This window comes from Chrysemys picta, chromosome 2 (genome assembly GCF_011386835.1).
Source record: "Chrysemys picta bellii isolate R12L10 chromosome 2, ASM1138683v2, whole genome shotgun sequence".
Classification (NCBI taxonomy): Eukaryota; Metazoa; Chordata; order Testudines; family Emydidae; genus Chrysemys; species Chrysemys picta.
In genome coordinates this window covers 227,226,965-227,248,044 of record NC_088792.1, presented here as the reverse complement: position 1 = coordinate 227,248,044, position 21,080 = coordinate 227,226,965, and the positions used below count along the sequence as shown (strand labels likewise).

Here is a 21,080-nt window from a genome sequence, read left to right as displayed (position 1 = left end):
ACCCAGATATCACATGATGGACACAATGAATGAGGAAAATTATCTCCCTATCATAACCTAGAGCAGCTACCATTGTCTCCATGAACTACACCAAAATGGTGGGGCTACATCAAAACTTTGTCACTCAGGGCACATCATGTTATTTTAAAGGAACATCTAACCCCACTCTGTTCCCCAAAGATATCACTGACTAGCCAGAGAAACAGCTACTGCCAGTCTTTCAAATCCTCAAGAAGAAGGCAAATAATAAAGCCATTATGAAAAAAAATTCACCCACATTCCCTTTAAACCGCTATATAAAACAAATCTTAAATTGCGTGTCTATTCTGCTTGCTGCCAATCGGAGAGGGCTAGTACAAAGCCTAAAAGCATGATGCTAAAGGGGATCAACGCCACCCCATTGCATGTTCACTGGCTTCATGGTCAGTGTAAAAACCAATGCAGTTTTAGTTTGCTTTACCACACCTATCCGATGGGATGAGGACAAACACAAAGCATTTAGCTTTCTGACTATTCCTCTAGTCTGAATAGACAATGTGCTTATTCCAAAAAGCAAACAGTAAAAATACAGCAAAAAAACCTCTTATTAATGTATTAGCTATCGCTCGAGTCACAGCTGGCATAATCTGCTGAGTGGAGATCTAAAGTGCTATCTCCACATCACAAGCCACACATGCATTACAAAGCATAATCTGCTCCAATTTACTTATGATCCTGTTAGCACTTCTACTGTAAACTGCTTTGTGGAGGTGTTCATTAAACTATGGGCAAGAAAATCCTACTCAGCCTAACATACAATGAAACCTCCTTGCACAAGGACTGCTTTACAGGGGCCATACTAAATCCATGTGAAAAGCACTCACCTGTGACATGTTTCTAGCCAAATGCTAAACACACCCAGATGCTGCAGTTGTATGATGATGATCCCTGCTACCTACCAACAGCAGAGAAACTGATACAGCAGCATTGAAGGCCAGTCACAGTGAAACTGAAAAGGCACCAGTGTTGGCAAATGAATAAGAAGGAGGACTGAGCTACAAGTGCTGAAGACATAATAAAAGATATCCATTAACATTTGCCTGCCAAGAGTTGCAGGAAGATAGCTTTCCTGTAGTCACACATGAATCTAGGATATGTGAGAAACAGAAGCTGTCCAGTGCATGGGGAGAGAAACAGTTTGAATGAAACAGTAGTTTAAAGCTACTAGATGAAAAAAAACACCACATTCCTGTAAGTGTGCTGTTATTGCAGAGACAAAAACCCATTGATGACAAAGTTGGGTGAAGGAGCATTGGTTTCAAGTTAGGAATTGGTAGTTTGACAGCTAGAACATTAACTGTAGGAGTTTTTAAAACTCTGCAAAGCTACCAATTTCAGCAAGGAGACTAGCGGGTATTGGAAACAAACTGTGCTAGACTGCTTCCAACTCTCTCATCTGTTATCATTCAGATAGCAATAAAGAACAGGAATGATTCGTCCAGCCCCCTAGCCCCCGATGTATTCCACCAACTCCCCCATGAAAGCAGTTGCAGACAACACCAAAGGGGGGGGCTTTAAAAATAGCTCTGTTTTATGGTAGCGTGACTAGTGAGGGGAAAAAAGTGTTGTTAATTGGAAAAATCACAGAACTGTCAAGCATTCCACAACCTTTTAATGTCAAAGCTGCCCAATATGTAGAGAGAAGCCTACACTGCACAACATAAGGGATGGTTTTTTTGAGGACTATGAAGCTGTAACAGTGTCATATACCTTACTCTTCAGAAACAGTGCCTCAATAGTTAGCTCTATCTAGGTACTTATTCTAGTCTATTTCTTACACTGTAACCACTGCTGGGATATCCCAAGTACCTTCCAACGGTGTAGTAAGTTACATGGATCATATCCATTCTTCTTCTCCATGGGAAAATTACACACAAATTTTTGTTTGCCCTTCATTTTACGATGTATTACGTGTAGTTTTATCAGGGAAATGCACCGCACACATGGAATGGAAAGTAGCAAAGGTGGTTCTTGGATGAAGTGGGAGCTATTTCCAGAGTCTTCAACTGGCCTCTAAGAAAGCAGTCTCCTGCACAGATGACCTTTACCTTTTCAGTAAGCAGTTTCATTGTGCCAAAGAAATAGAATTAATGACTGCAGTCCTGGTTCCAGTCTTGAAGCAATCTTTCTGATATCCTGGGATCCTATCATTAAACTAGAACATACAAATTGAGATCTTAATTTTTTTGACACAACTTTCTAGCGCAAGCCAGTGTAGCAAGTGGAAGATAGATCTGATGTGCCTATGGAAGCCCATGTTGCTATGACCATTGGAGTGACCAAGAAGTTTGGTGTTACATTTTGTACTAGTTGTAAGCTCTCTCAGGACTGAAATTTTCTTGCCCCAGTAGACTGAGTTACTACAGTCCCGCCAGGATATAATGAAGGTATGTACTACTGAGCCCAGATGTAGCTTCTTCCCAATGTTCCCTGTAATGGGCATGGAGATTGTCAATGAGGTGGTCTGCTCTCCGAGTTAACTAGATTCTTCACACTACTTCAGTTGTTCTGCACATTCTTCATCTAAGCAGGGTATTTAAGACTTTTGGTAGCCATGGGAGGATGGATTTACTGGCTGTTTTGAACATTATTTTTGACAGGTGAGTGTAATACTCTTTCGAATTATTGTGTGGTATACACATTATACACTCAGGTCAACTCCAAGTATTTTTCCAGTCTGCTTTTCTATAGTTCCACCACAATCTAGGGATAGTGGTTATTATAGGGATTATCACTCCCATCCAAGTAAGAATGGGGCAGTGCTGGCTGTGTGGGTAGTTGCCAAGAATTTCACAAGAGGCTAGTAATGGATGGCCCCCTACTGAGGTGACCTGACTGGACACGACAAGGTCTAGTAGGAAAGCATGGTCACTCAAGCAAGTTTGGAGAAGCACAGAAGTCACCATCCATACATTGGTATAAAGTGTTCCCAAACAGCATTGCCATACGACTAACATGGCAAAAGCCAGAAGGAACAAGACCTTTGAGGAATCAGTAAAGAGGGAATGGTGCAGATACAGACTGGCTCCACCTCTAAGTGCGGAAAACATCTTTCAGCCTTTCTGCACTGGGAAATTGGGGAGAGCACTTAGCCTCATGAATGCCAGAAAAGCACGTGGCTTTGACAAGTTTTCACCTTGGTAAGAAAATGGCGGTCAATTTTCGTATCCTGTGTCATCCAAGAAAACAAGATGCCAAAGATATGGAAGAAAGCTAGGGTAGTAGCTATACCAAAATCAGGAAAGGATCATTCCCTTCCAGCTATTTACCATCCAACATAACTTCTTAGCTGTGTTTGCCAACTTCTGGAGCAACTAATTCTGGAAAGAATCATGCCCATGGTAAAGCAGGGTCTGGGTGATGACCAGGCAGATTTGAGACCTAATAGGAGCACTGGTGACCAAGTCTTTGCTCTTACCACCTATATAAAAAATGGTTTTCAGCAGAAGGAAAAAGTCAGGGGCTGTTTCTTGACTTGACAGCAGCATATGATACTGTCTGACACATTGGTCTGCTGGTTGTTACTACAATGGGTTGTTATAGATGCAGAAATGATGCTTTGAAACAGACAATTCCAAGCAATGCTAGAACATGGACTGAGTATATGGAGGATCCAGAAGAACAGACTACCTCAAGCATCTGTTCTTGCCCAACTTAGACAAGGGTGTGTGTGAGAGGTAATATAGTTTATTGGACCATCATTCTGGGACTGACCCAGCTACAACTACACACATCTCATGATGGTCTTGCAGGAGGACTTTTCAGACTCCACACTGCTGATCCCAAGGCTATTGAATGGCTAAAACGTGTGATGTCTACCTAAGCCTTTTTGACATTTTATTTCTACATCTCCCTACTTTGTGTTTTATTTTGAACCTTTCCCCATCTTCAATGCACTACTTGTTGCATTCACAGATATTGAGCCCAGAACATCATGGGTGACGTCTCATTGCAGCCAGCCCATATCACTGTAGTATCTGAGCACCTAACAGTCATTGCTTAATTTATCCTCCAACACCCCCTGTGAAATAGGGAAGTATCATTATTCCCTGTTGCACAGATGGAAAATGCCACAGTGACACTGTCATAACGATAAAGGGAAGGGTAACAGCCCTCCTGTGTACAATACTATAAAATCCCTCCTGGCCGTACTCCCTTTCGGGCTGCGAAATGCACCCGCCACCTTCCAAAGACTTGTAGATGGTCTCTTAGCGGGATTGGGAGAATCTGCAGTTACCTACCTCGATGATGTGGCCATTTTTTCCGATTCATGGGCAGAACACCTGGAAAAAAAGTCTTTGAGCGCATCAGGCAGGCAGGACTAACTGTTAAGGCTAAAAAGTGTCAAATAGGCCAAAACAGAGCGACTTACCTGGGGCACCAGGTGGGTCAAGGAACTATAAATCCCCTACAGGCCAAAGCAGATGCTATCCAAAAGTGGCCGGTTCCAAAGTCAAAGAAACAGGTCCAATCCTTCTTAGGCTTGGCCGGATATTATAGGCGATTTGTACCACACTATAGCCAAATTGCCACCCCGCTGACAGACCTAACCAGAAAAACAGCCAAATGCAGTTCAGTGGACTGATGAATGTCAAAAGGCCTTTAACCAGCTTAAGGCGACATTCATGTCTGACCCTGTGCTAAGGGCCCCAGACTTTGACAAACCGTTCCTAGTAACCACAGATGCGTCCGAGCGGGGTGTGGGAGCAGTTTTAATGCAGGAAGGACCGGATCAAGAATTCCATCCTATCGTGTTTCTCAGCAAAAAACTGTCTGAGAGGGAAAGCCACTGGTCAATCAGCGAAAAGGAATGCTACGCCATTGTGTATGCGCTGGAAAAGCTACGCCCATACGTTTGGGGACGGCGTTTCCAACTACAAACAGACCATGCTGCGCTACAGTGGCTTCATACCGCCAAGGGGAATAACAAAAAACTTCTTTGGTGGAGTTTAGCTCTCCAAGATTTTGATTTTGAAATGCAACACATTTCAGGAGCTTCTAACAAAGTGGCTGATGCACTCTCCCGGGAAAGTTCCCCAGAATCAACTGGTTAAAAATTGTTCTTGGAACGTGGGACATATTGTTAATTTTTACATAATCAGTAGTATGTCTAAAGGTGCATGTGTCTTCTTAACTCTGTTTTCTCCTAGAGCTCCAGGAAGAAATCACAGCCAGTGTGGAACCGGCTGTCCAACACTATCTGTGATTTGGGGGGCGTGTCATAACTATAAAGGGAAGGGTAACAGCCCTCCTGTGTACACTACTATAAAATCTCTCCTGGCCAGAGACTCCAAAATCCTTTTACCTGTAAAGGATTAAGAAGCTCAGGTAACCTGGCTGACACCTGACCCAAAGGACCAATAAGGGGACAAGATACTTTCAAATCTTGGGGGGGGAAGGCTTTTGTTTGTGCTCTTTGTTTTGGTGGTTGTTCGCTCTTGGGACTGAGAGGGATCAGACATCAATCCATGCTCTCCAAGTCTTTCTGAACAAGTCTCTCATATTTCAAACTTGTAAGTAAACAGCCAGGCAAGGCATGTTAGTTTTATCTTTGTTTTCTCAACTTGTAAATGTACCTTTTACTAGGGTGTTTACCTGTGTTTGCTGTAACTTTGAACCTAAGGCTAGAGGGGGGTCCTCTGGGCTCTAAGTTTGATTACCCTGTAAAGTTATTTTCCATCCTGACTTTAAAGAGATGATTTTTACCTTTTTCTTTAATTAAAAGCCTTCTTTTTAAGAACCTGATTGATTTTCCTTGTTTTTAGATCCAAGGGGGTTGGATCTTGATCCACCAGGAGTTGGTGGGAGAGAGGAGGGGGGATGGTTAATTTCTCCTTGTTTTAAGATCCAAAGGGGTTTGGATCTGTATTCACCAGGGAATTGGTGAAGAGTCTCTCAAGGCTACCCAGGGAAGGGAATTAGCACATTGGGAGTGGTGGCAGCAGATCAGATCTAACCTGGTAGTTAAGCTTAGAAGTTTTCATGCAGGACCCCACATCTGTACCTTAAAGTTCACAGTGGGGAAAGAGCCTTGACAGACACAAAGAATCTGGCAGAACTAGAAACTGAATCCAGAGTCCTACTTCAGTGGTTTAACCACCAGACCATCCTCCTCTCTAAACTTGTGGATATACAGCTTTTAGAAATTAAACTGCTAACTTTTGTCTATAATCAATGGATGCTGGAATTACACAGACTTACCTTCTACTGTCAGTCTTGGATGACATGTCTAATTACTAAAATGGACAATTAAAAGAGCAACATTGCTTGCAAAACAAAACCATACCTGCTAGATGCTAGACGGCTAACAAGTTGGAATTGGTGTGGGACTCATGACAATTGGGAAAGAATGCAATTATGTTTTCTGACAACTTACAGGAAACACTATCAGGTGATGGGGAGTCTGCACTGCACAGCAGCACCTTGGTGAACTGATTGCCCATCTACCAGATAGCAAGCCTGCTGCAGATTATATGAGAGCTGGAAATGGCATATCTGCTTGTGAGGAACTTGAAGACCAGGAAGGAAAGGCAGTGCTTCACAGCTACAATCGAAAATGGAAATTCAGCAGAGATGGCTCAAGCTAGGCAAGGTATAGGACTTGTATCAAGATTTCCTTGAGCCGTGTCTGCCTATTGATGAACTAGTGTGCAGACTGGATACTAACATTATAGAGCAGTTTTTATTTGCAGTCTTGAACCATGAATGAAAACCATTCATTTCATCCCTCTCCTTTACACAAATCCATAGCAAGGGGAAAATAACAAAGCTATTGCTTTTTAAAAATTCTTCTAAACAAATGTACATATTTTGATCTATAAAGTTTCCAGGAACTAAGAACAAAGTAATATGCTGTCTCAAATATCTTATACATGTCTTCTGCAAACACTTATTTGTGCAACGTTAATTCAGGAAAACACATTGAGAACAGATCTTTAAAGAGCAAAGATCTTGCTTTCACCCCTTTGGCTCCATTTGCTATATATTTTAGAAGTGGGGGGTTTGGCATGTGTTTAGGGAAAATTCATGTTTTTAATGGTTTTAGGAAATGCTTCGGGCTATTCAGAGTCTGCACAGATGCTCATCAGCAGCCAACCATGGCTGAAGGAGCAGAAACTATGGATCGTAGAAATATGCCATCTTTGTCTGGGGAAGAACAATGCTTCTGCAGTGAAATACAATGGCCGTCTCTTATTTTCTACTCACCCTTAGAAAAAAAAATGGAAGGGATCATGCAGTTGCCTTGCAGGGCCTCTGAGCTGAGTGAGAACACATTAGCTCTGCAGCCACAGATATGCAAATCCTTTTTGAGTCCAACAATAGCAGAAAAACCCTGTGGGAGGAGACTGATAGCACAAACACCAGAGCTGGAGTGGACTCCTACACGTACAAAAATGACAGGTTTCAGAGTTACGTAAATCTGCATCTGAAAGGTTAAAGCATCATCCAAGAGGAACAGAGCTATAAAAGCCACCAGATCCCGAATGGCTGACAACATCCACCTTAAATCAGCATTGATACACACTTGTAATTACTACTGGACATTTTACAGCTTGCACTTAATTTGTCATCTATACTGGTTAATAGATGTACTTCAGGGCCATCACACACATTTTACTATTAATAAATCCAAAGTTCAAGGACTGCACGTTGCTGTCAGGATTCAGTGTTAAAATGCTGCACTATACATTAATAAGGCATGTATGTAAAAACGTCTTTTTTTAGTTCCAACATACTATTCTGGGTGACAATTCCCATTCATAATTGTGGGAACTCCTCCAATTTAATGATACTTTCAATAAATCAGCCTGTCCGTGACTACGTCATTTGAGCAAAATCTGACACTCATGTGCTGGCTTTTTAAAAGCCAGAACATATGTTACTAAGATTTTAATATGATCACTGAACACTCATTTGTGACTCTGAGATTTGTACCCAGATCTCTAGAGAAGTACAGCTAATTCATTAAACCACTGCAATATCTAGAACCAGGGCTGGCTCCAGCTTTTTTGCTGTCCCAAGCGGCAAAGCTGAAAAAAAAAGATGAAGCCATGATTGGCGGCACTTCGGCGGCAGGTCTACCACGCCGCTTCATTCTTCAGCGGCAATTCAGCAGCGGGTCCTTCCCTCCAAGAGGGAGTGAGGGACCTGCCACCGAAGACTCGGACGTGCTGCCCCTTTCCATTGGCCGCCCCAAGCACCTGCTTCCTTTGCTGGTACCTGGAGCTGGCCCTGTCTACAGTCCTGGCAATGTTAAAGTTCAGGCTTGTCCTGTTACTAGTGCTAAAGTGAAGCCATGAAGGGTACAACAAAAACAAATCCACATACTACATCTCAGCCCATTTTGAACATCTGAGTTATTTTTAGTTTAGAATTAGGTCACATTGTTTACCAGAAATGGGTACTATTTTATATTCACACAGTTATGACCTAAAGTTAAACGCAGGGAAGGTTTTAACATTTACTTGTATACCTTAATTTTGGAGTGAAGATTTTAGATTTAGCAAGACCACTCAGTGCATTCATGTAGACAGATGAAAAAAGACTGGTGCAGTTTTGGTGGAAGGGAACTCTTACCTGAGACAACTATCTTTCTTGGATTTGAATTTCTCTTGACTTGTTTTGGGCCAAGTCAATCTTAGGCATCTGCATGTAAAATCTTTAATGTTTAAAAGGACAAACCAGTGGTTCCTCCCAAGGCATCATCTCAGCCAGAGAGAGGAAAAAAAAAATACAAACTACTCATAGCACATTCCACATAATCAAGCCCAAGGAAATTTACAACACGAAGTCCAAGCAGCACCCTTGCCTATTGAATTGGATGACTCAGAAAGCATCCTTTAGCCTATGCCTTTCAGGCCCCACAAGGAAGAGCTACAAGTCAGAGGGGCCAGAGTCATCAGATGTCCTATGTCACTAGACCCCAGACCCATACAATAAGTTCTCAAGGTCACTGAAATGCATGGTGCCAGATTAATAGAACTCTAAATGTCAAAGCGATTTTGTATGCCATACAAAATGTAATGGGAAACCTAATAATGGAAAATAGGTTGAAAAGCCTGCTATCCTCTAATTCCCAAAAAGGCCCTTTCTTTGAGACACTTAGCCCACTGCAGTCAATGATAAGGTTATTCATGGAGAAGTCCTGTATTTGAACATTATTTGAGTAAGTAAAACACAAAACCTATAGTAATTTCTGCAAGTACACAGGCTTAGTATTGGACATTGTCATGAAACCGTAGAGACCAAAGCTACTGGGAGACCCTGGGAACCAGTTTAGAAAGTTACCTAATTTCATTGGTGAGCATTTTCCACCACTTATACTTTGTAACAGTTTTATAATACAGCCTCGGTTCATAGAACAAGAATATAAACTTTTTAAAAATGTTTTTTAAATATGTATCATCTTTAATCTGATAGTTTGAGCAGTTTTGTACTCTAGGTGAGCAGGTATAAATAGTAAATACACTGAAAAAGGCCTAGTTAAACACTAAATTACAAGGCACACCATTTCTGTACTATGATACAGAGTTTCCATTTGCAATCATTTTCTCACTTTTGTTCCTTGATATTGCCAGTAGGTTTCAAGTAACCACTCCAGAGACCAACAGAAAATGACTGTTTAACAGAGATGGACTTCTCGTAAAGGAGCAGGAGACGACCTGTACTCCATATTTACTTGCAAATCCGGAGCGGTATCTTACCTGATATGGTGCAAGCTCCTGTGCAGGATTTTCCCCACAAATAAAATTTAAAATTTTTTCAGTGGCTAACGAATAAAAACATTTCTCCCATGAAAGCAAACACTTAATATTTTCATGTAATACAGATCTTGGACATTAGATGGCAATCCCCCTCGCTTCATTTTTTTTTTTTTTTTAAATATGAAGGCTGTTATCCATTCCAAAAATCAAGCGTCACCTTCTTTTAGAAACGATAGTAGATGCCTTACATTCTAAATGTAAAAAGTTAAGGTGTTGAAAATGCAGGTTGTTTTGCTTCCTTAACTTATTTAGTATTAATTTGTCACATATCAAGAAGTTACACACCATTTCAATTTTTCTTTGAGTATGAAATGCAGGTGCTACATAATGCTAACTATTGCTATAGAAAAAAAATCAGAGGAACATTTTATAGGGCAGAAATAGTGTTGTGGTCTAATGGACATTCCATTCTAGGTTTTAGATTTTCCTGTGCTGATGTCCATTTGTCATCAGTGGGTATATCAAAACCATGATTTTAAAACTCATTCCTACTCTTCTCAATTAATAAAGGCTTCCCCAAAGATAGCATTAACTGGTGTAAATTCCTTGCTGGGAATTGTGAAATTGAATAAAAACTGAATACTGTATATTGGTAAAAAGAATATAGTTACAAATAATCATTCATAGCAGACACTTCTGAGAATTGCATAATTGGTTCCAAAAATCAGTTCAACAAAAAGAATTCAAGTAACTTCAAAAACTGATAAAATGACTGCATCAGACAAAATTTTCCAGATCAGACTCGTGGCCTTTCAAGTTTGTTATCTAGCTTTTTATGGTAGCCTATGTGTGATGTTTTAGAGAAAGGCAAGAATAATGCACCTAGTCAACTGTGCAGTGAAGCATACAGGGAAAAAAATCCTCCCTGACCTTCATTAACTCTGAATGATCTATTAAGGGGGCAGTATGAGCCATTTTGATTTCTCCTCATTTAGAGTGTATGCATGTGATCCATTCATACAATATTCACTTTCTAGCTTTTCATTTCTAATCTTGTATTTTCATTGCTCATGAAGTGCTCTTTTTAGGCCAAGTTCTGCCCTCTCATACACATCTACATCCCACTGAATTTGGCCCTTGGAACACTGGTTTATTTGAGACCTTGTGTCAATCTGTACTGCAGATCAGCTTAAAGTACTTAGCAAGGTACAATTCTTATGGCAGACAGTATTACTTTCTTCAAATGAGCATTAGGATTTACCTACTTCAGACATTCTGGGTAACATTTTCAGCATTGTGCATGGATTTTTCATTTGTCACTGGAGTTGTGTGCCCACAGAAGTTAAAAATCTAGTTTTTCATGCACTATAGTGGAAGTCTACCCCTTTAACTTCATGTCAGGAGGGTTATGTGTATGTCCAGGTGACACAACAAAGTGAAAACAGTAGTTTTCAAATGATACATTATCTCAAATATCAAAGGTCACATAAGGGTACAAATCAGTAGCTCTCCAGAAAAGGTTTTGGTTTTAGAAAAGTGGGTCATTTTTAGTTTCATGTAGGCTGTTTGACATGGTGGTTTCTGGCATCACAAGCTCTGGTCTACAGGATACCACAGAGTCTTTGTGTCCCTTGCTGACACTACAGCATTGTGTTTTTCTACCCATTAACCAAGGATAAATGACCTAGATATTGTGCCTATTAAAGCCTCATTTTTCTTTTGCCCTTTTGTTCTTTAGTGTACCACATTATCACATGCTGAACACATTTTAAAGTATTCTCAGTCCCACATGCCCTTTTGAGGGAGTAATGCAGGGTTTTTGTGTGTTTTTCTGTAGAGTGAGTTAGAGTGGAATAATGTGAAGGTAATTCAAGATTTTTCATCCCGCTTAGTCTCCTGAAGACAATCAGTTCGACATATTACTAACAATTAATCTAGTAAAAGAGGATATAGCAAGAAACTGTACAAAAAGCCACAATGATGTATTTTGCTTCTACTGCGAAAACACCCCCATCCCCCCCAAAAAACCAAAACCACCACACCTAGAGAGAGAGAGAAAACCATTTGTCATTTCTCTAAATACTACATTCTATAATTACAGCTCTGCATATCATGGGTCACTTTTATTAAAAGCATCATTACTACAGTTGGCAGCAATTTACATCTTATCTTACATGATAGCAGTTCCCAAAGAAAAAAATAAAAAGACATCACAACAAAGAAAACAATACATTTACAAAGTCATGTCTGTAAACTTCAAGGCTAGTTTAGAGTTGAGGTAATGCTGTTTAGCTTTGTGGCTAAAGTAACAAAGTCCTTTAATTTAAAAAAGGTACCTGATTTTCTTTATTTTTTTTTCTCTTTCTTTTTTTTTGTTTATACCAGTGCATTACAAGATCACGAGACGATTAAACTGTAGTTTTATCCTGTAAGAACCTTCTCAGTGGGTTAATTTCCAAAAGGTACTCTTCACATTCAACAGCTGCCTTATTATTGCTGTGTCTCAAGACAGAGACATTCACACTATCATGGAGATTGTCAGAAAGAGTGTGTGTGTGGGTGTGTGCACGCGCGAGTGTATGAACTCCCATACAGTCAAAATGATGCGCAAGTATGATATGTATGGTAAATTTCATCTTGACCTTCACAGCAAAAATTAAAAATAATAAAAAAATTAAATATATAACTTCATACTTCCTTTAAGCAGCACTTCCTTCTATTAGTGCCACTTGATTACAAATTGCTGCTTTTATAATAATACCAATGGTACCAAAAGAAAAAAAAGCAGAGCATTATGTCAATTTCCTTAAAAAGACATGATCACCTCTCAAATTTCATCTCTCCTAGGGATAATAAATAATGCACTGCACAATACTTAATGACCAAGATACCTTTTGACACATCTGTATAACATGACTTGAAACTTTTTTTTTTTTTTTTTGCTACACTATGTTACAGAACAGCTTATAAAAACTAAGTATGGACATTAACTGTGAGTGTAAACAGTAGGACTACCACTTGTCAAAAGTTTAAAACACTTTAACTGTAATTGGTACTGGTTATTCATCATTTTCATTGTTTTCTATTTCATCCCCCCCATCAAGCGAGTCTAATTCTTCACCCTGTGCTATTTCATCTTCTAAAACGGAGGAATCTGCAGTTTTATCAAGGCTCTCCTCTGCATCACTGCCTTCTAAATTCTCCTCTTCTTTAAATGCAGCCCCTTCAGTTTTGTCAGTAGCCTTTTCTTCATTGGAGCCCACTGCATTCTGAAGTCCGGCTAATCCTGGGAAACCAGGCAGTGTCAATCCTCCCAGTCCTGGAGGTAGAAACATAGATGGATAGAACAGGCCAGGAGCCATGGTGGACAATAGGAAAGGATTGAAGGCCAGAGGGTTTGTGGGCAATCCAGTGTTGTTGCTGGTGGCGGCGGCGGCAGTAGCAGCACTGACAGATCCATTTGCAGAGTCAGTAGCAGAAACGTCTGTGCTTTTCTCAGAGTCTTTGTTCTCCTCTTCGTTCTCATTTTTCTTCTCTTCTGCTTTTGAAGTGCCATCTTCAGTTTCTCCTTGACTGGAAGCAGGAGTGGTGTTTCCAGGAGCGGCTGTTATTGGGTTATTCAACAATCCACCCAACCCAAACATGTTGGGTAACCCTGCCATACCTGGCAACATCAGAGGCAGCATGGCAGCTGGATTTTTAGAATCACCTCCAGCAGCCGCAGCTGTTGCTAGTCCTGGAGGGAAGCCCATGAGGCCGGCAAGCTGGAGAGATTGTAGATTCTGTAGATTCTGAAGGCTTGTGAGGTCCATTCCAGCAAATAGACTGTTCATTAGCAGTGGGTTGATTCCCGACGTTGAAGCTACAGCGGCAGCTGCTGCAGCTGCTTTGGCAATTTCACTTTTTGGCCTTCTTCCTCTTCTGCTTGCTCCTTCCTCTCTCACAACTGGGCCTGTGAGAAGACGGTCAAACATGGACTCTGGAACAAAACCCTGAACAAAAAGGTGAAAAAAAGATTCTTTATCAATATACTTTCAGTTTTAAATAGGAATGGTTGATTATGCACTGTCAGTGTTCAATACTCAGCATATATGTTTAATGGGTCATGTGTGAGAGAAGAATTGTTATACAATACTTTTGAACTCTTCCATGTTGGTGATAAAAAAAAATCTCAAAATTGGTAAATGATGAATGGAGATCGACTAACATGAATGTTGGAGCTTGCAGAAAGCATAGGAAATGGAACAAAGTGAAAAGCAAAAAATGCTAATTTTATACATATAACCACAACGATAGGACAAAACATGCCGAATAGAATCAGAGCTGTGAAACACACATTTCACAGACTGCTCACCAAATTCAATTAAAATACGATGAAAACACTGCAATTACACGCTGGTCATGGTTTTTCTATTTCTACTGAACTACTGTTTATCAGCTGGGCATTATCCTACGCTTTCACAGAATAAATGAGTATTTGCAATGTTGCTTGCTTCTGCTTCAGATGGATCTTTTAAAATGAAAAGCTGGAAAAGTTACCCCCTGGATGCTGGTTGATACCAATATGCTTCAATTAAAGAATTCATTTCTTATATGGATGTGACTTATTTGATTCATATTCAATTAGTGAATGAGTATTTGTATTTAGCAGTCACACATATTTATATGACTATGAAAAAACCTTAATGTATAATAAATGTTTAAGATTGTGCACTAGTGGCTATCTACTGCAACCCCATTGCACATTTCTATCATCCTCTCCCAAATGCCAGATAACACCATCCTGCCACTAATATTTTCTTAGTTCAAAACAAGCTACAGGCTAAAGGCTTAACAGTCAATGCTTATGTAGGAAAAAGGTATACAGTGTTGATTTCTTTTTGCAAATAAACTTTAAATGGAACAACTGAGTCTTATACTTACAGACTGCTTAACAATATCAGTCCAGTCTGGAGCGACAGCAAATTCAGGATTTTCTTCCAACCACCTTGGCAGGTCCTTCATTGGAGGGGCCATAGCTCCACCCATCTAATTAAAGACATTAATGACTCAAAGAATGAAATAATGCACACATTTCATATGCAGTAGATTAATTTTATTTTCTAAAAGATTATAGTGGCTTTTAGTAGTGCAATTCAGAGGTGATTAAGGGATACTAAGTATCAGAGGGGCAGCCATGTTAGTCTGCATCCACAAAAATAACAAGGAGTCCGGTGGCACCTGAAAGACTAACAGATTTGTTTTTTTACCCACGAAAGCTTATGCTCTAATAAATCTGTTCGGTGGCACCTGAAAGACTAACAGATTTATTAGAGCATAAGCTTTCGTGGGTAAAAAAACAAATCTGTTAGTCTTTCAGGTGCCACCGGATTCCTCGTTGTTTTTAAGAGATACTGTCCGTCTGAGGTCATGTCTATGCTGCAACTTCATGTGGGGCAAGCTGGTGTGTAAATCTATAGTGCTCTAGCATGGTGCGCACTAACTGTCTATATAGACAAGCCCTTAGATACTAGTTGGGAGACTGAATATTTTTGAACCAATACCGGTATTTGTGACTCAAGCAGAGTCAATAATTTAAAAAGTTTGTTAACTATTTCATTTTAAAAATCTGAAAAAAAAGTCAAACAAATTGTTCAGCAAATTATTCACTCACTAACTAAAAGGGATGTAAATCGGGGGACTGCAGGCCCACTAAATCAGCCTCTCAGGATTAAACCCTAAATCATCTTGGCATGAAAGACTTGCTTCCTGGGTGCCAGAGATGCTCTGAAACAGCTCTAGCAGAGGAGAGGACTAGTCTAAGTTTTACCTTCTTTCCATTTCGTTTATTTACAACAGGTACCCTCTCTTCTCCTGTCAAGGTGTTTATATCCAATTTATTAGGGTTTCGACATCTGTGTCGTTTTTGCTTCGGCTTCTGAAATGGGGAAAAAAGCACATCTGCACTCTTCTAAAAGGAAAAAACAAAAAATATATTGCGTTAGGGTTTTCTATTTTCTGGTCAAAAGAAATAAACCTTCAATCAACTCATTGCAACAAAAGTTTTTAAGACTGTATATAGCCAAATTCCTTGCTTTAAGATTTTTCTTGAAAATCTTATCCCTTTTTTGCCAGAGGGAAACAAACACTCTGCACAATTTGATGTCCAATACACACCATCACTGTTAAATTTAAATATAAAAATGAAGTTAAAATAACATTGGGTCCTATTTCCATTGAAGTCTAGGGGAAAACTACAACTGACTTCAATAGGATGTAGGATCAGACACTAAATGAGTATGCCTGGTCTTCACAATCTCTTTCAATAGATGTGTTTCAATTTCTTTAAGCCTTAAGGCCACACTAATTTGATATAAGCTATAGTTTTATATGTAACATCTACTTACTGGTACATAACTTGGCATATCAACAGTATAAGTAGGATGCGATTTAAGCCATTCAATTAAATCCTTGTTTTTAGGAGCATCCTCCCCCACCAGCCTGGTCCCATCCTCTAAGTTAATTACAGGGATCCGAGTGTCTGGGTCCAGTTGTCCAGGAGATGGAATGTTTCTTGCTGGTGGGGTCTCCATATCGTCTTCAAATACTTTGGTCACTTCTGCATCCTCCTGCAAAAAATTGATGCTGGTATGAATTTTCACCTTTAAGGAATATTACCTGGGAGAAGTGATTTCCCAAAATGACTAGCTAAAATCAGAGCTTATCCATCAGGGAATCTCCCTAGACTATTAAAGTTGTTTGAATAAATCTTACCATATAAAAGCAATATTGTTACATTACAGACATTTGGGAAGTTTAGTGATATTTTACAAGAGCACATTATAGCCCAAAAGGCAAGTTTTGAGGCTATTTTCTAGCTGTTCCCAATGCAGAGTCCCTGATCTTTCCTCTTTTCTCCATAATTAGTAACAAACAGAAAAAAACATTGCTCTCTTACAACAGTCAGCGATGTCCGTTTGTTGCTCATAAACAATAGATCAAGCCCTTCTACATTTTTCCTCCTTCCTCTCCTCCTCTTCATGGGCGGTTCTCCATCCATTAAAGAACCATTTAGTAGATGCCTTGTGGGTGTGCGTGAAAGACCTGCTTGCAGGAGCTCCATTTGAGTTTTAAAGGCATCAGACACTGGTGTGGAGACATTAGGCAAGATAAACTTAGAAGTAACAGATGAAAAATTTGAGGTAGAACTTGTTGCCTCTCTTGAGGCCTTTGATAAATCTACAACTTTCTCTTGTCCATTTTCTGAGACCACCTGAGACTCTCGTAACTGGGCAACCATTTCCATAAGATTTCTCCTCTTGGCCGCTCTTTCAGCTTCAATTTCAATCTTTCTCCGTCTCCTCCTCCGCTGACGTGGGACTGATAAATTGAGTGCATCTTCCTAATAAAAAATGAGCATTTCTAATTACTAACAAAGCTGTACTGAATTTTAGAAAAAAATCTGATGTTCCACTTGACCATAAAACAGAAAGATTGCACAAACATTTTAAAAGACAGAAAGGTCTCATTTTATTCAGCAAAGCAGTTTAAAGCAGCCTATTTTTCCTTTTCATCTTCCCGACCCCTGGTTACTTAACATGCAAAATGAGGTTCCTTTTTCTATAATGTAACCAGAAAGGTTCAGCTTGCCTTTGATAACTGAGGAGAAGCAGTGATATCTTCACTGCCACTGATGCTGGCTTGACCAACCATGGAGAGCTCTGCAAAGCTCCTTTTCTGTAGAGGGCTGTCCACAGCTGTTGGAGTATACCCAGGTATGAGCCCCTGGAAATCAAACATCTGGCGCCTATTTACTGGCCACTTCCCTTTTAGCACTGCTTCACAGATGTTGTCTAATCGGTTGATCATTACTCGGTCCTGCATAAAGGAAAGTACATAATGAACCTTTGGTGCGAAAGTAGCCATTTAAACTCAGTCAGACTGAGCACAACTGCACAGTTTAATAGCCTGCAATACTTGAGAAATACAAGCAAACATATCTAACAGAATGCTTACAGACCAGAAAATAAAACAGTTGTCTTAAACAGTTCACATACAGAGAATTATGGTGGAGAGAGATGAAGTTACTTTTCATCATTTAAAACTAACGTGTGTTGGGGGAACTCTTTCTATAAAGAAATATTACACTAGTTGACATTTACAAAGCACTCACTATTGTTTAATGCTAAACTTCAGTTGTTCAGCAAAATCATCAGTTAGGACAGGAGAATTAAAATATCTGCAAATCAGTATCTTAAAGCTATGGTATTTCATATCCAATAGGCTGGATTCTGCAATTCTGTCCCAGGAAGTGGTTCCTCATTAGCGTCACTATTAATAAAGTTCAACATTATGAAACGGGCACCAACCTAGGGACATCTAATGAATGTCAATTTTCATTCCACACCCATTATCACTTCAAATTTCATTGAAGCGTGTACATTAAAAAAAATTCTAATTACAGTTTAGTTTGCTTAGACAGAATTTACACAGTTTAAAAGCATTTGTTACTATGAACCTTTAAACTCCTTTGGTGAAACTTTCTGAATCTAGCAATAGCTGATTTTAGCATTTTTAATGTTTCCTAAAATGACTTTATGAAAAGAAAAAGAAGGATCACTTGATTTTTCCATTTCAGTATTCAATGATTTTGTATTCTAGCTAGCTTGAAATATACTGAAAAACTCTACAGTCGCTCCCCGGGTTACGCACGACCACGACTTATGCAAATTCAAACTTATGGAAAAAGTTCCATAAGCCAGAAATAGGATTTTCAAGTTGCGGAAATTTTTGCGTAACGTGCGGGTATACATTTCCGACTTACGCAAAATTCGAGTTATGCAAGGCTTTCCGGAACGGAATGATTGCGTAAGTCGGGGGGCGTCTGTATATGAAAAATACTGCCGATTAGGGAATAGAATCATCCTTTAGCTTCCTGAACAGCAGAACACTGCAAAAGCCACTAGCAAGTCTCAGCAGCTGCAACAGACTGCTTGCTTTCCCCAGGAATAAGCCTATTAGAGCAAGTTTTTTTTTCTAAACCAGATGGCCCTGTTATGGTGATTAGTAAGCTTAAGACTATTACTACTTTATTTCCCTCCTTACCCTCTTTGCAAAACCAGGAAACAAATTTATAAGGATTTATCACAAAATCACTGTTTTATAGATGTTTCCTATTAAATAATTGTCTGCATTGTTACAAAAATAAAATACAGGATAAAACTTCATCTGCAGTTGCTGCTTATGTTTACAGGAAGCCTTAATACAATTACATCTGTCAACATTATATAATGGTTTGGAACAAGTAGGTCATTAGTACACTCTCTCTACAATCTCCTCACCCCCAACATAAATGGTGATCTTCCAAACCTCTGCTCTTAACACTGTAGGCACCTCTGCAGATGAAACCCATAAATCAAGGTAATAAATTTGCTTCTATCAACAAAAGTGAGATTCTGTTGACATAAGAATATATAGTTTGCAAGAAAAATAATGCATTACACCAGTCTGTCTATACCAAAGAACATAATGTAATTCCTACTTTTTCTCTGCCTACTCTCAAAGAAACTGAAATTTACAACCTTATTTCATAAACTTCCTAGGTCTCTATTAGACCATTAATAAAATGTGTTTTGAACATTAGAGAAACATACAATCTGCAAAACTGAAAGACTATTAATGAAATAAAGCAGGAAGTTTTCCATGTTCTATTCGTACTGAGAAAGGTACTACTCAATCGTGAACCAACCTTAGGCCAGAAAGAAAAGGCAAATGTTCTCTCATGAAGCAACTGAGCGACTGAAGGATCTCCATCTTCCAAATAGAATCCATCACGGGTTTCATCCCTTGCAGTGCTCATAGATGCATTGCTTTCTTCATCAAAATTCTTACCCTGAGAAACTGTTCCTGCTGAGGAATAACAATCACCAGGCATTAGCTACAAACAGACCAATCATCCTAACTCAAAATCTTTGGTTGAAATGTGGAATGTAGAAAGATACTCTTTTTTTTTTTTTAAGTAAAATTTTGGTCTTTTTGTAATGCAGATTAGTCATACTGTAGCTTCAGAGTGAGTAACATTTGGTATAAACATTATTCTTTTTCCAGAGGAGCTTTCCATATCCTACTGAAGAATACCACTAACTTAAATTCTTCTGCTATAAAACAATGACCGAAACCTTGCAGCAATCAAACTATTGGTATTTCAGGGTGAAGAGGGGGGGAATTTAGTATACCATTTTGTTAACCCTTTCAGAGAAGGATTTCAGGTTTCTACTGAAAGATTTTAAAACAGTAACTAAAAAGTAAGATTGATAATCTTGAGGCACAGTAATGCTTGTAATTTAGATACTTATTGAATAATTGTTGGGGCATATCCTTGGACCTTCTACAGCCTCTGTGCTCTGATGATGCCAAGGGCCTATATTATTGGCTCAATTAGCTATCTTGATAATGACCTGCTGTGGGGGAATCCCCAGGTGAAACAGCGCTGTTGTAGTTGCTCTTACACCACCCTATCTGGGCCATTGGCCTGGGGAGAGTGGCTGGGGAGCGGATGTTTCTGTCCAATCCTCAGTTGCCATAATGGCTCCTTGGATGCCAACTATCAGCTGGCACAACTTTTAACATTAGCTTCATGGCTTTTCTGTGTTAGTCAAATCATTTCTGTATGCATTACCTTCAGGTTGGGAGGACTCTTCTGATTTGTCATCATCATCAAGTTTCTCCTCTTCGTCCTCTTCTGAACCTTTTTCAGAAATAGATTTTGGATCTACGTCTGTACTCATTTCTATAGCTTTCCTTTCACATTTAACAGGTCCAAGCTCAGCCTCAGCATCACATTCCTGCTTAATGCCTTTTTCTGCAATATCTGTCTCCTCTTTAATATCAGACTTTTCTTTGGCTGCTGAATTTTCAGACCCCTCAACTTTAGACTCAGTTTGTTCTGTAGCCTTGTCGTCTTGTACTGGTGTGGATGGGACAATAGGGGGCGTATGACTGCAGCCAGCACCCAGTGGGTTTAGTGAAGACACACTACTTGCATTACCTGCCCCTCTGTTTTGAGCAAAATTTCTGTGGGCATCAAGAAAAGAGAGTTCAGGGTCATTCAGGATGTGATAATCTGTCCTACTGACTCCATGTTTAGCAGCACCAATCAGTAAGTCTTTGTCATGTTTACCACACTCCCACCACTCTGGCAGATCCAAGCTTGGCTGGCACAATTTTAGCCTCTCCCCCAACTGAGGGTGATGGAGAACCTGCTCACGGATTTTCCGTAACAGTTCTATGCGATATAAAGTCCTAGAAGCACGTTCCTCTGTGATTGGCTCAATCATGGTGGAAAGATCAGGTGGTTCT

The 21,080-nt window shown here is 39.7% G+C and overlaps 1 protein-coding gene across 9 annotated transcripts in view; it reads right to left on the bottom strand.

Annotated features, from left to right (window-relative positions):
- Nucleotides 1-11,847: 11,847 nt before the first annotated feature.
- Nucleotides 11,848-21,080, bottom strand: part of CHD7 (chromodomain helicase DNA binding protein 7) — a 180,990-nt gene continuing 171,757 nt past the window's right edge. For 7 of the 9 annotated variants that reach the window (XM_042845678.2, XM_042845696.2, XM_008173445.4 and 4 more), the window contains 8 exons: nucleotides 20,401-21,078; nucleotides 19,471-19,631; nucleotides 17,373-17,600; nucleotides 16,681-17,124; nucleotides 16,130-16,351; nucleotides 15,553-15,693; nucleotides 14,667-14,771; nucleotides 11,848-13,735 (listed from right to left, as the gene is read on the bottom strand). In XM_042845678.2, the coding sequence (XP_042701612.2) occupies nucleotides 12,803-13,735; nucleotides 14,667-14,771; nucleotides 15,553-15,693; nucleotides 16,130-16,351; nucleotides 16,681-17,124; nucleotides 17,373-17,600; nucleotides 19,471-19,631; nucleotides 20,401-21,078 (2,912 nt within the window). In that variant the 3' untranslated portion in view covers nucleotides 11,848-12,802. The remainder of the gene's footprint in view (nucleotides 13,736-14,666; nucleotides 14,772-15,552; nucleotides 15,694-16,129; nucleotides 16,352-16,680; nucleotides 17,125-17,372; nucleotides 17,601-19,470; nucleotides 19,632-20,400; nucleotides 21,079-21,080) is intronic. The other 2 variants (XM_008173459.4, XM_042845700.2) reach the window with 2 other exon arrangements.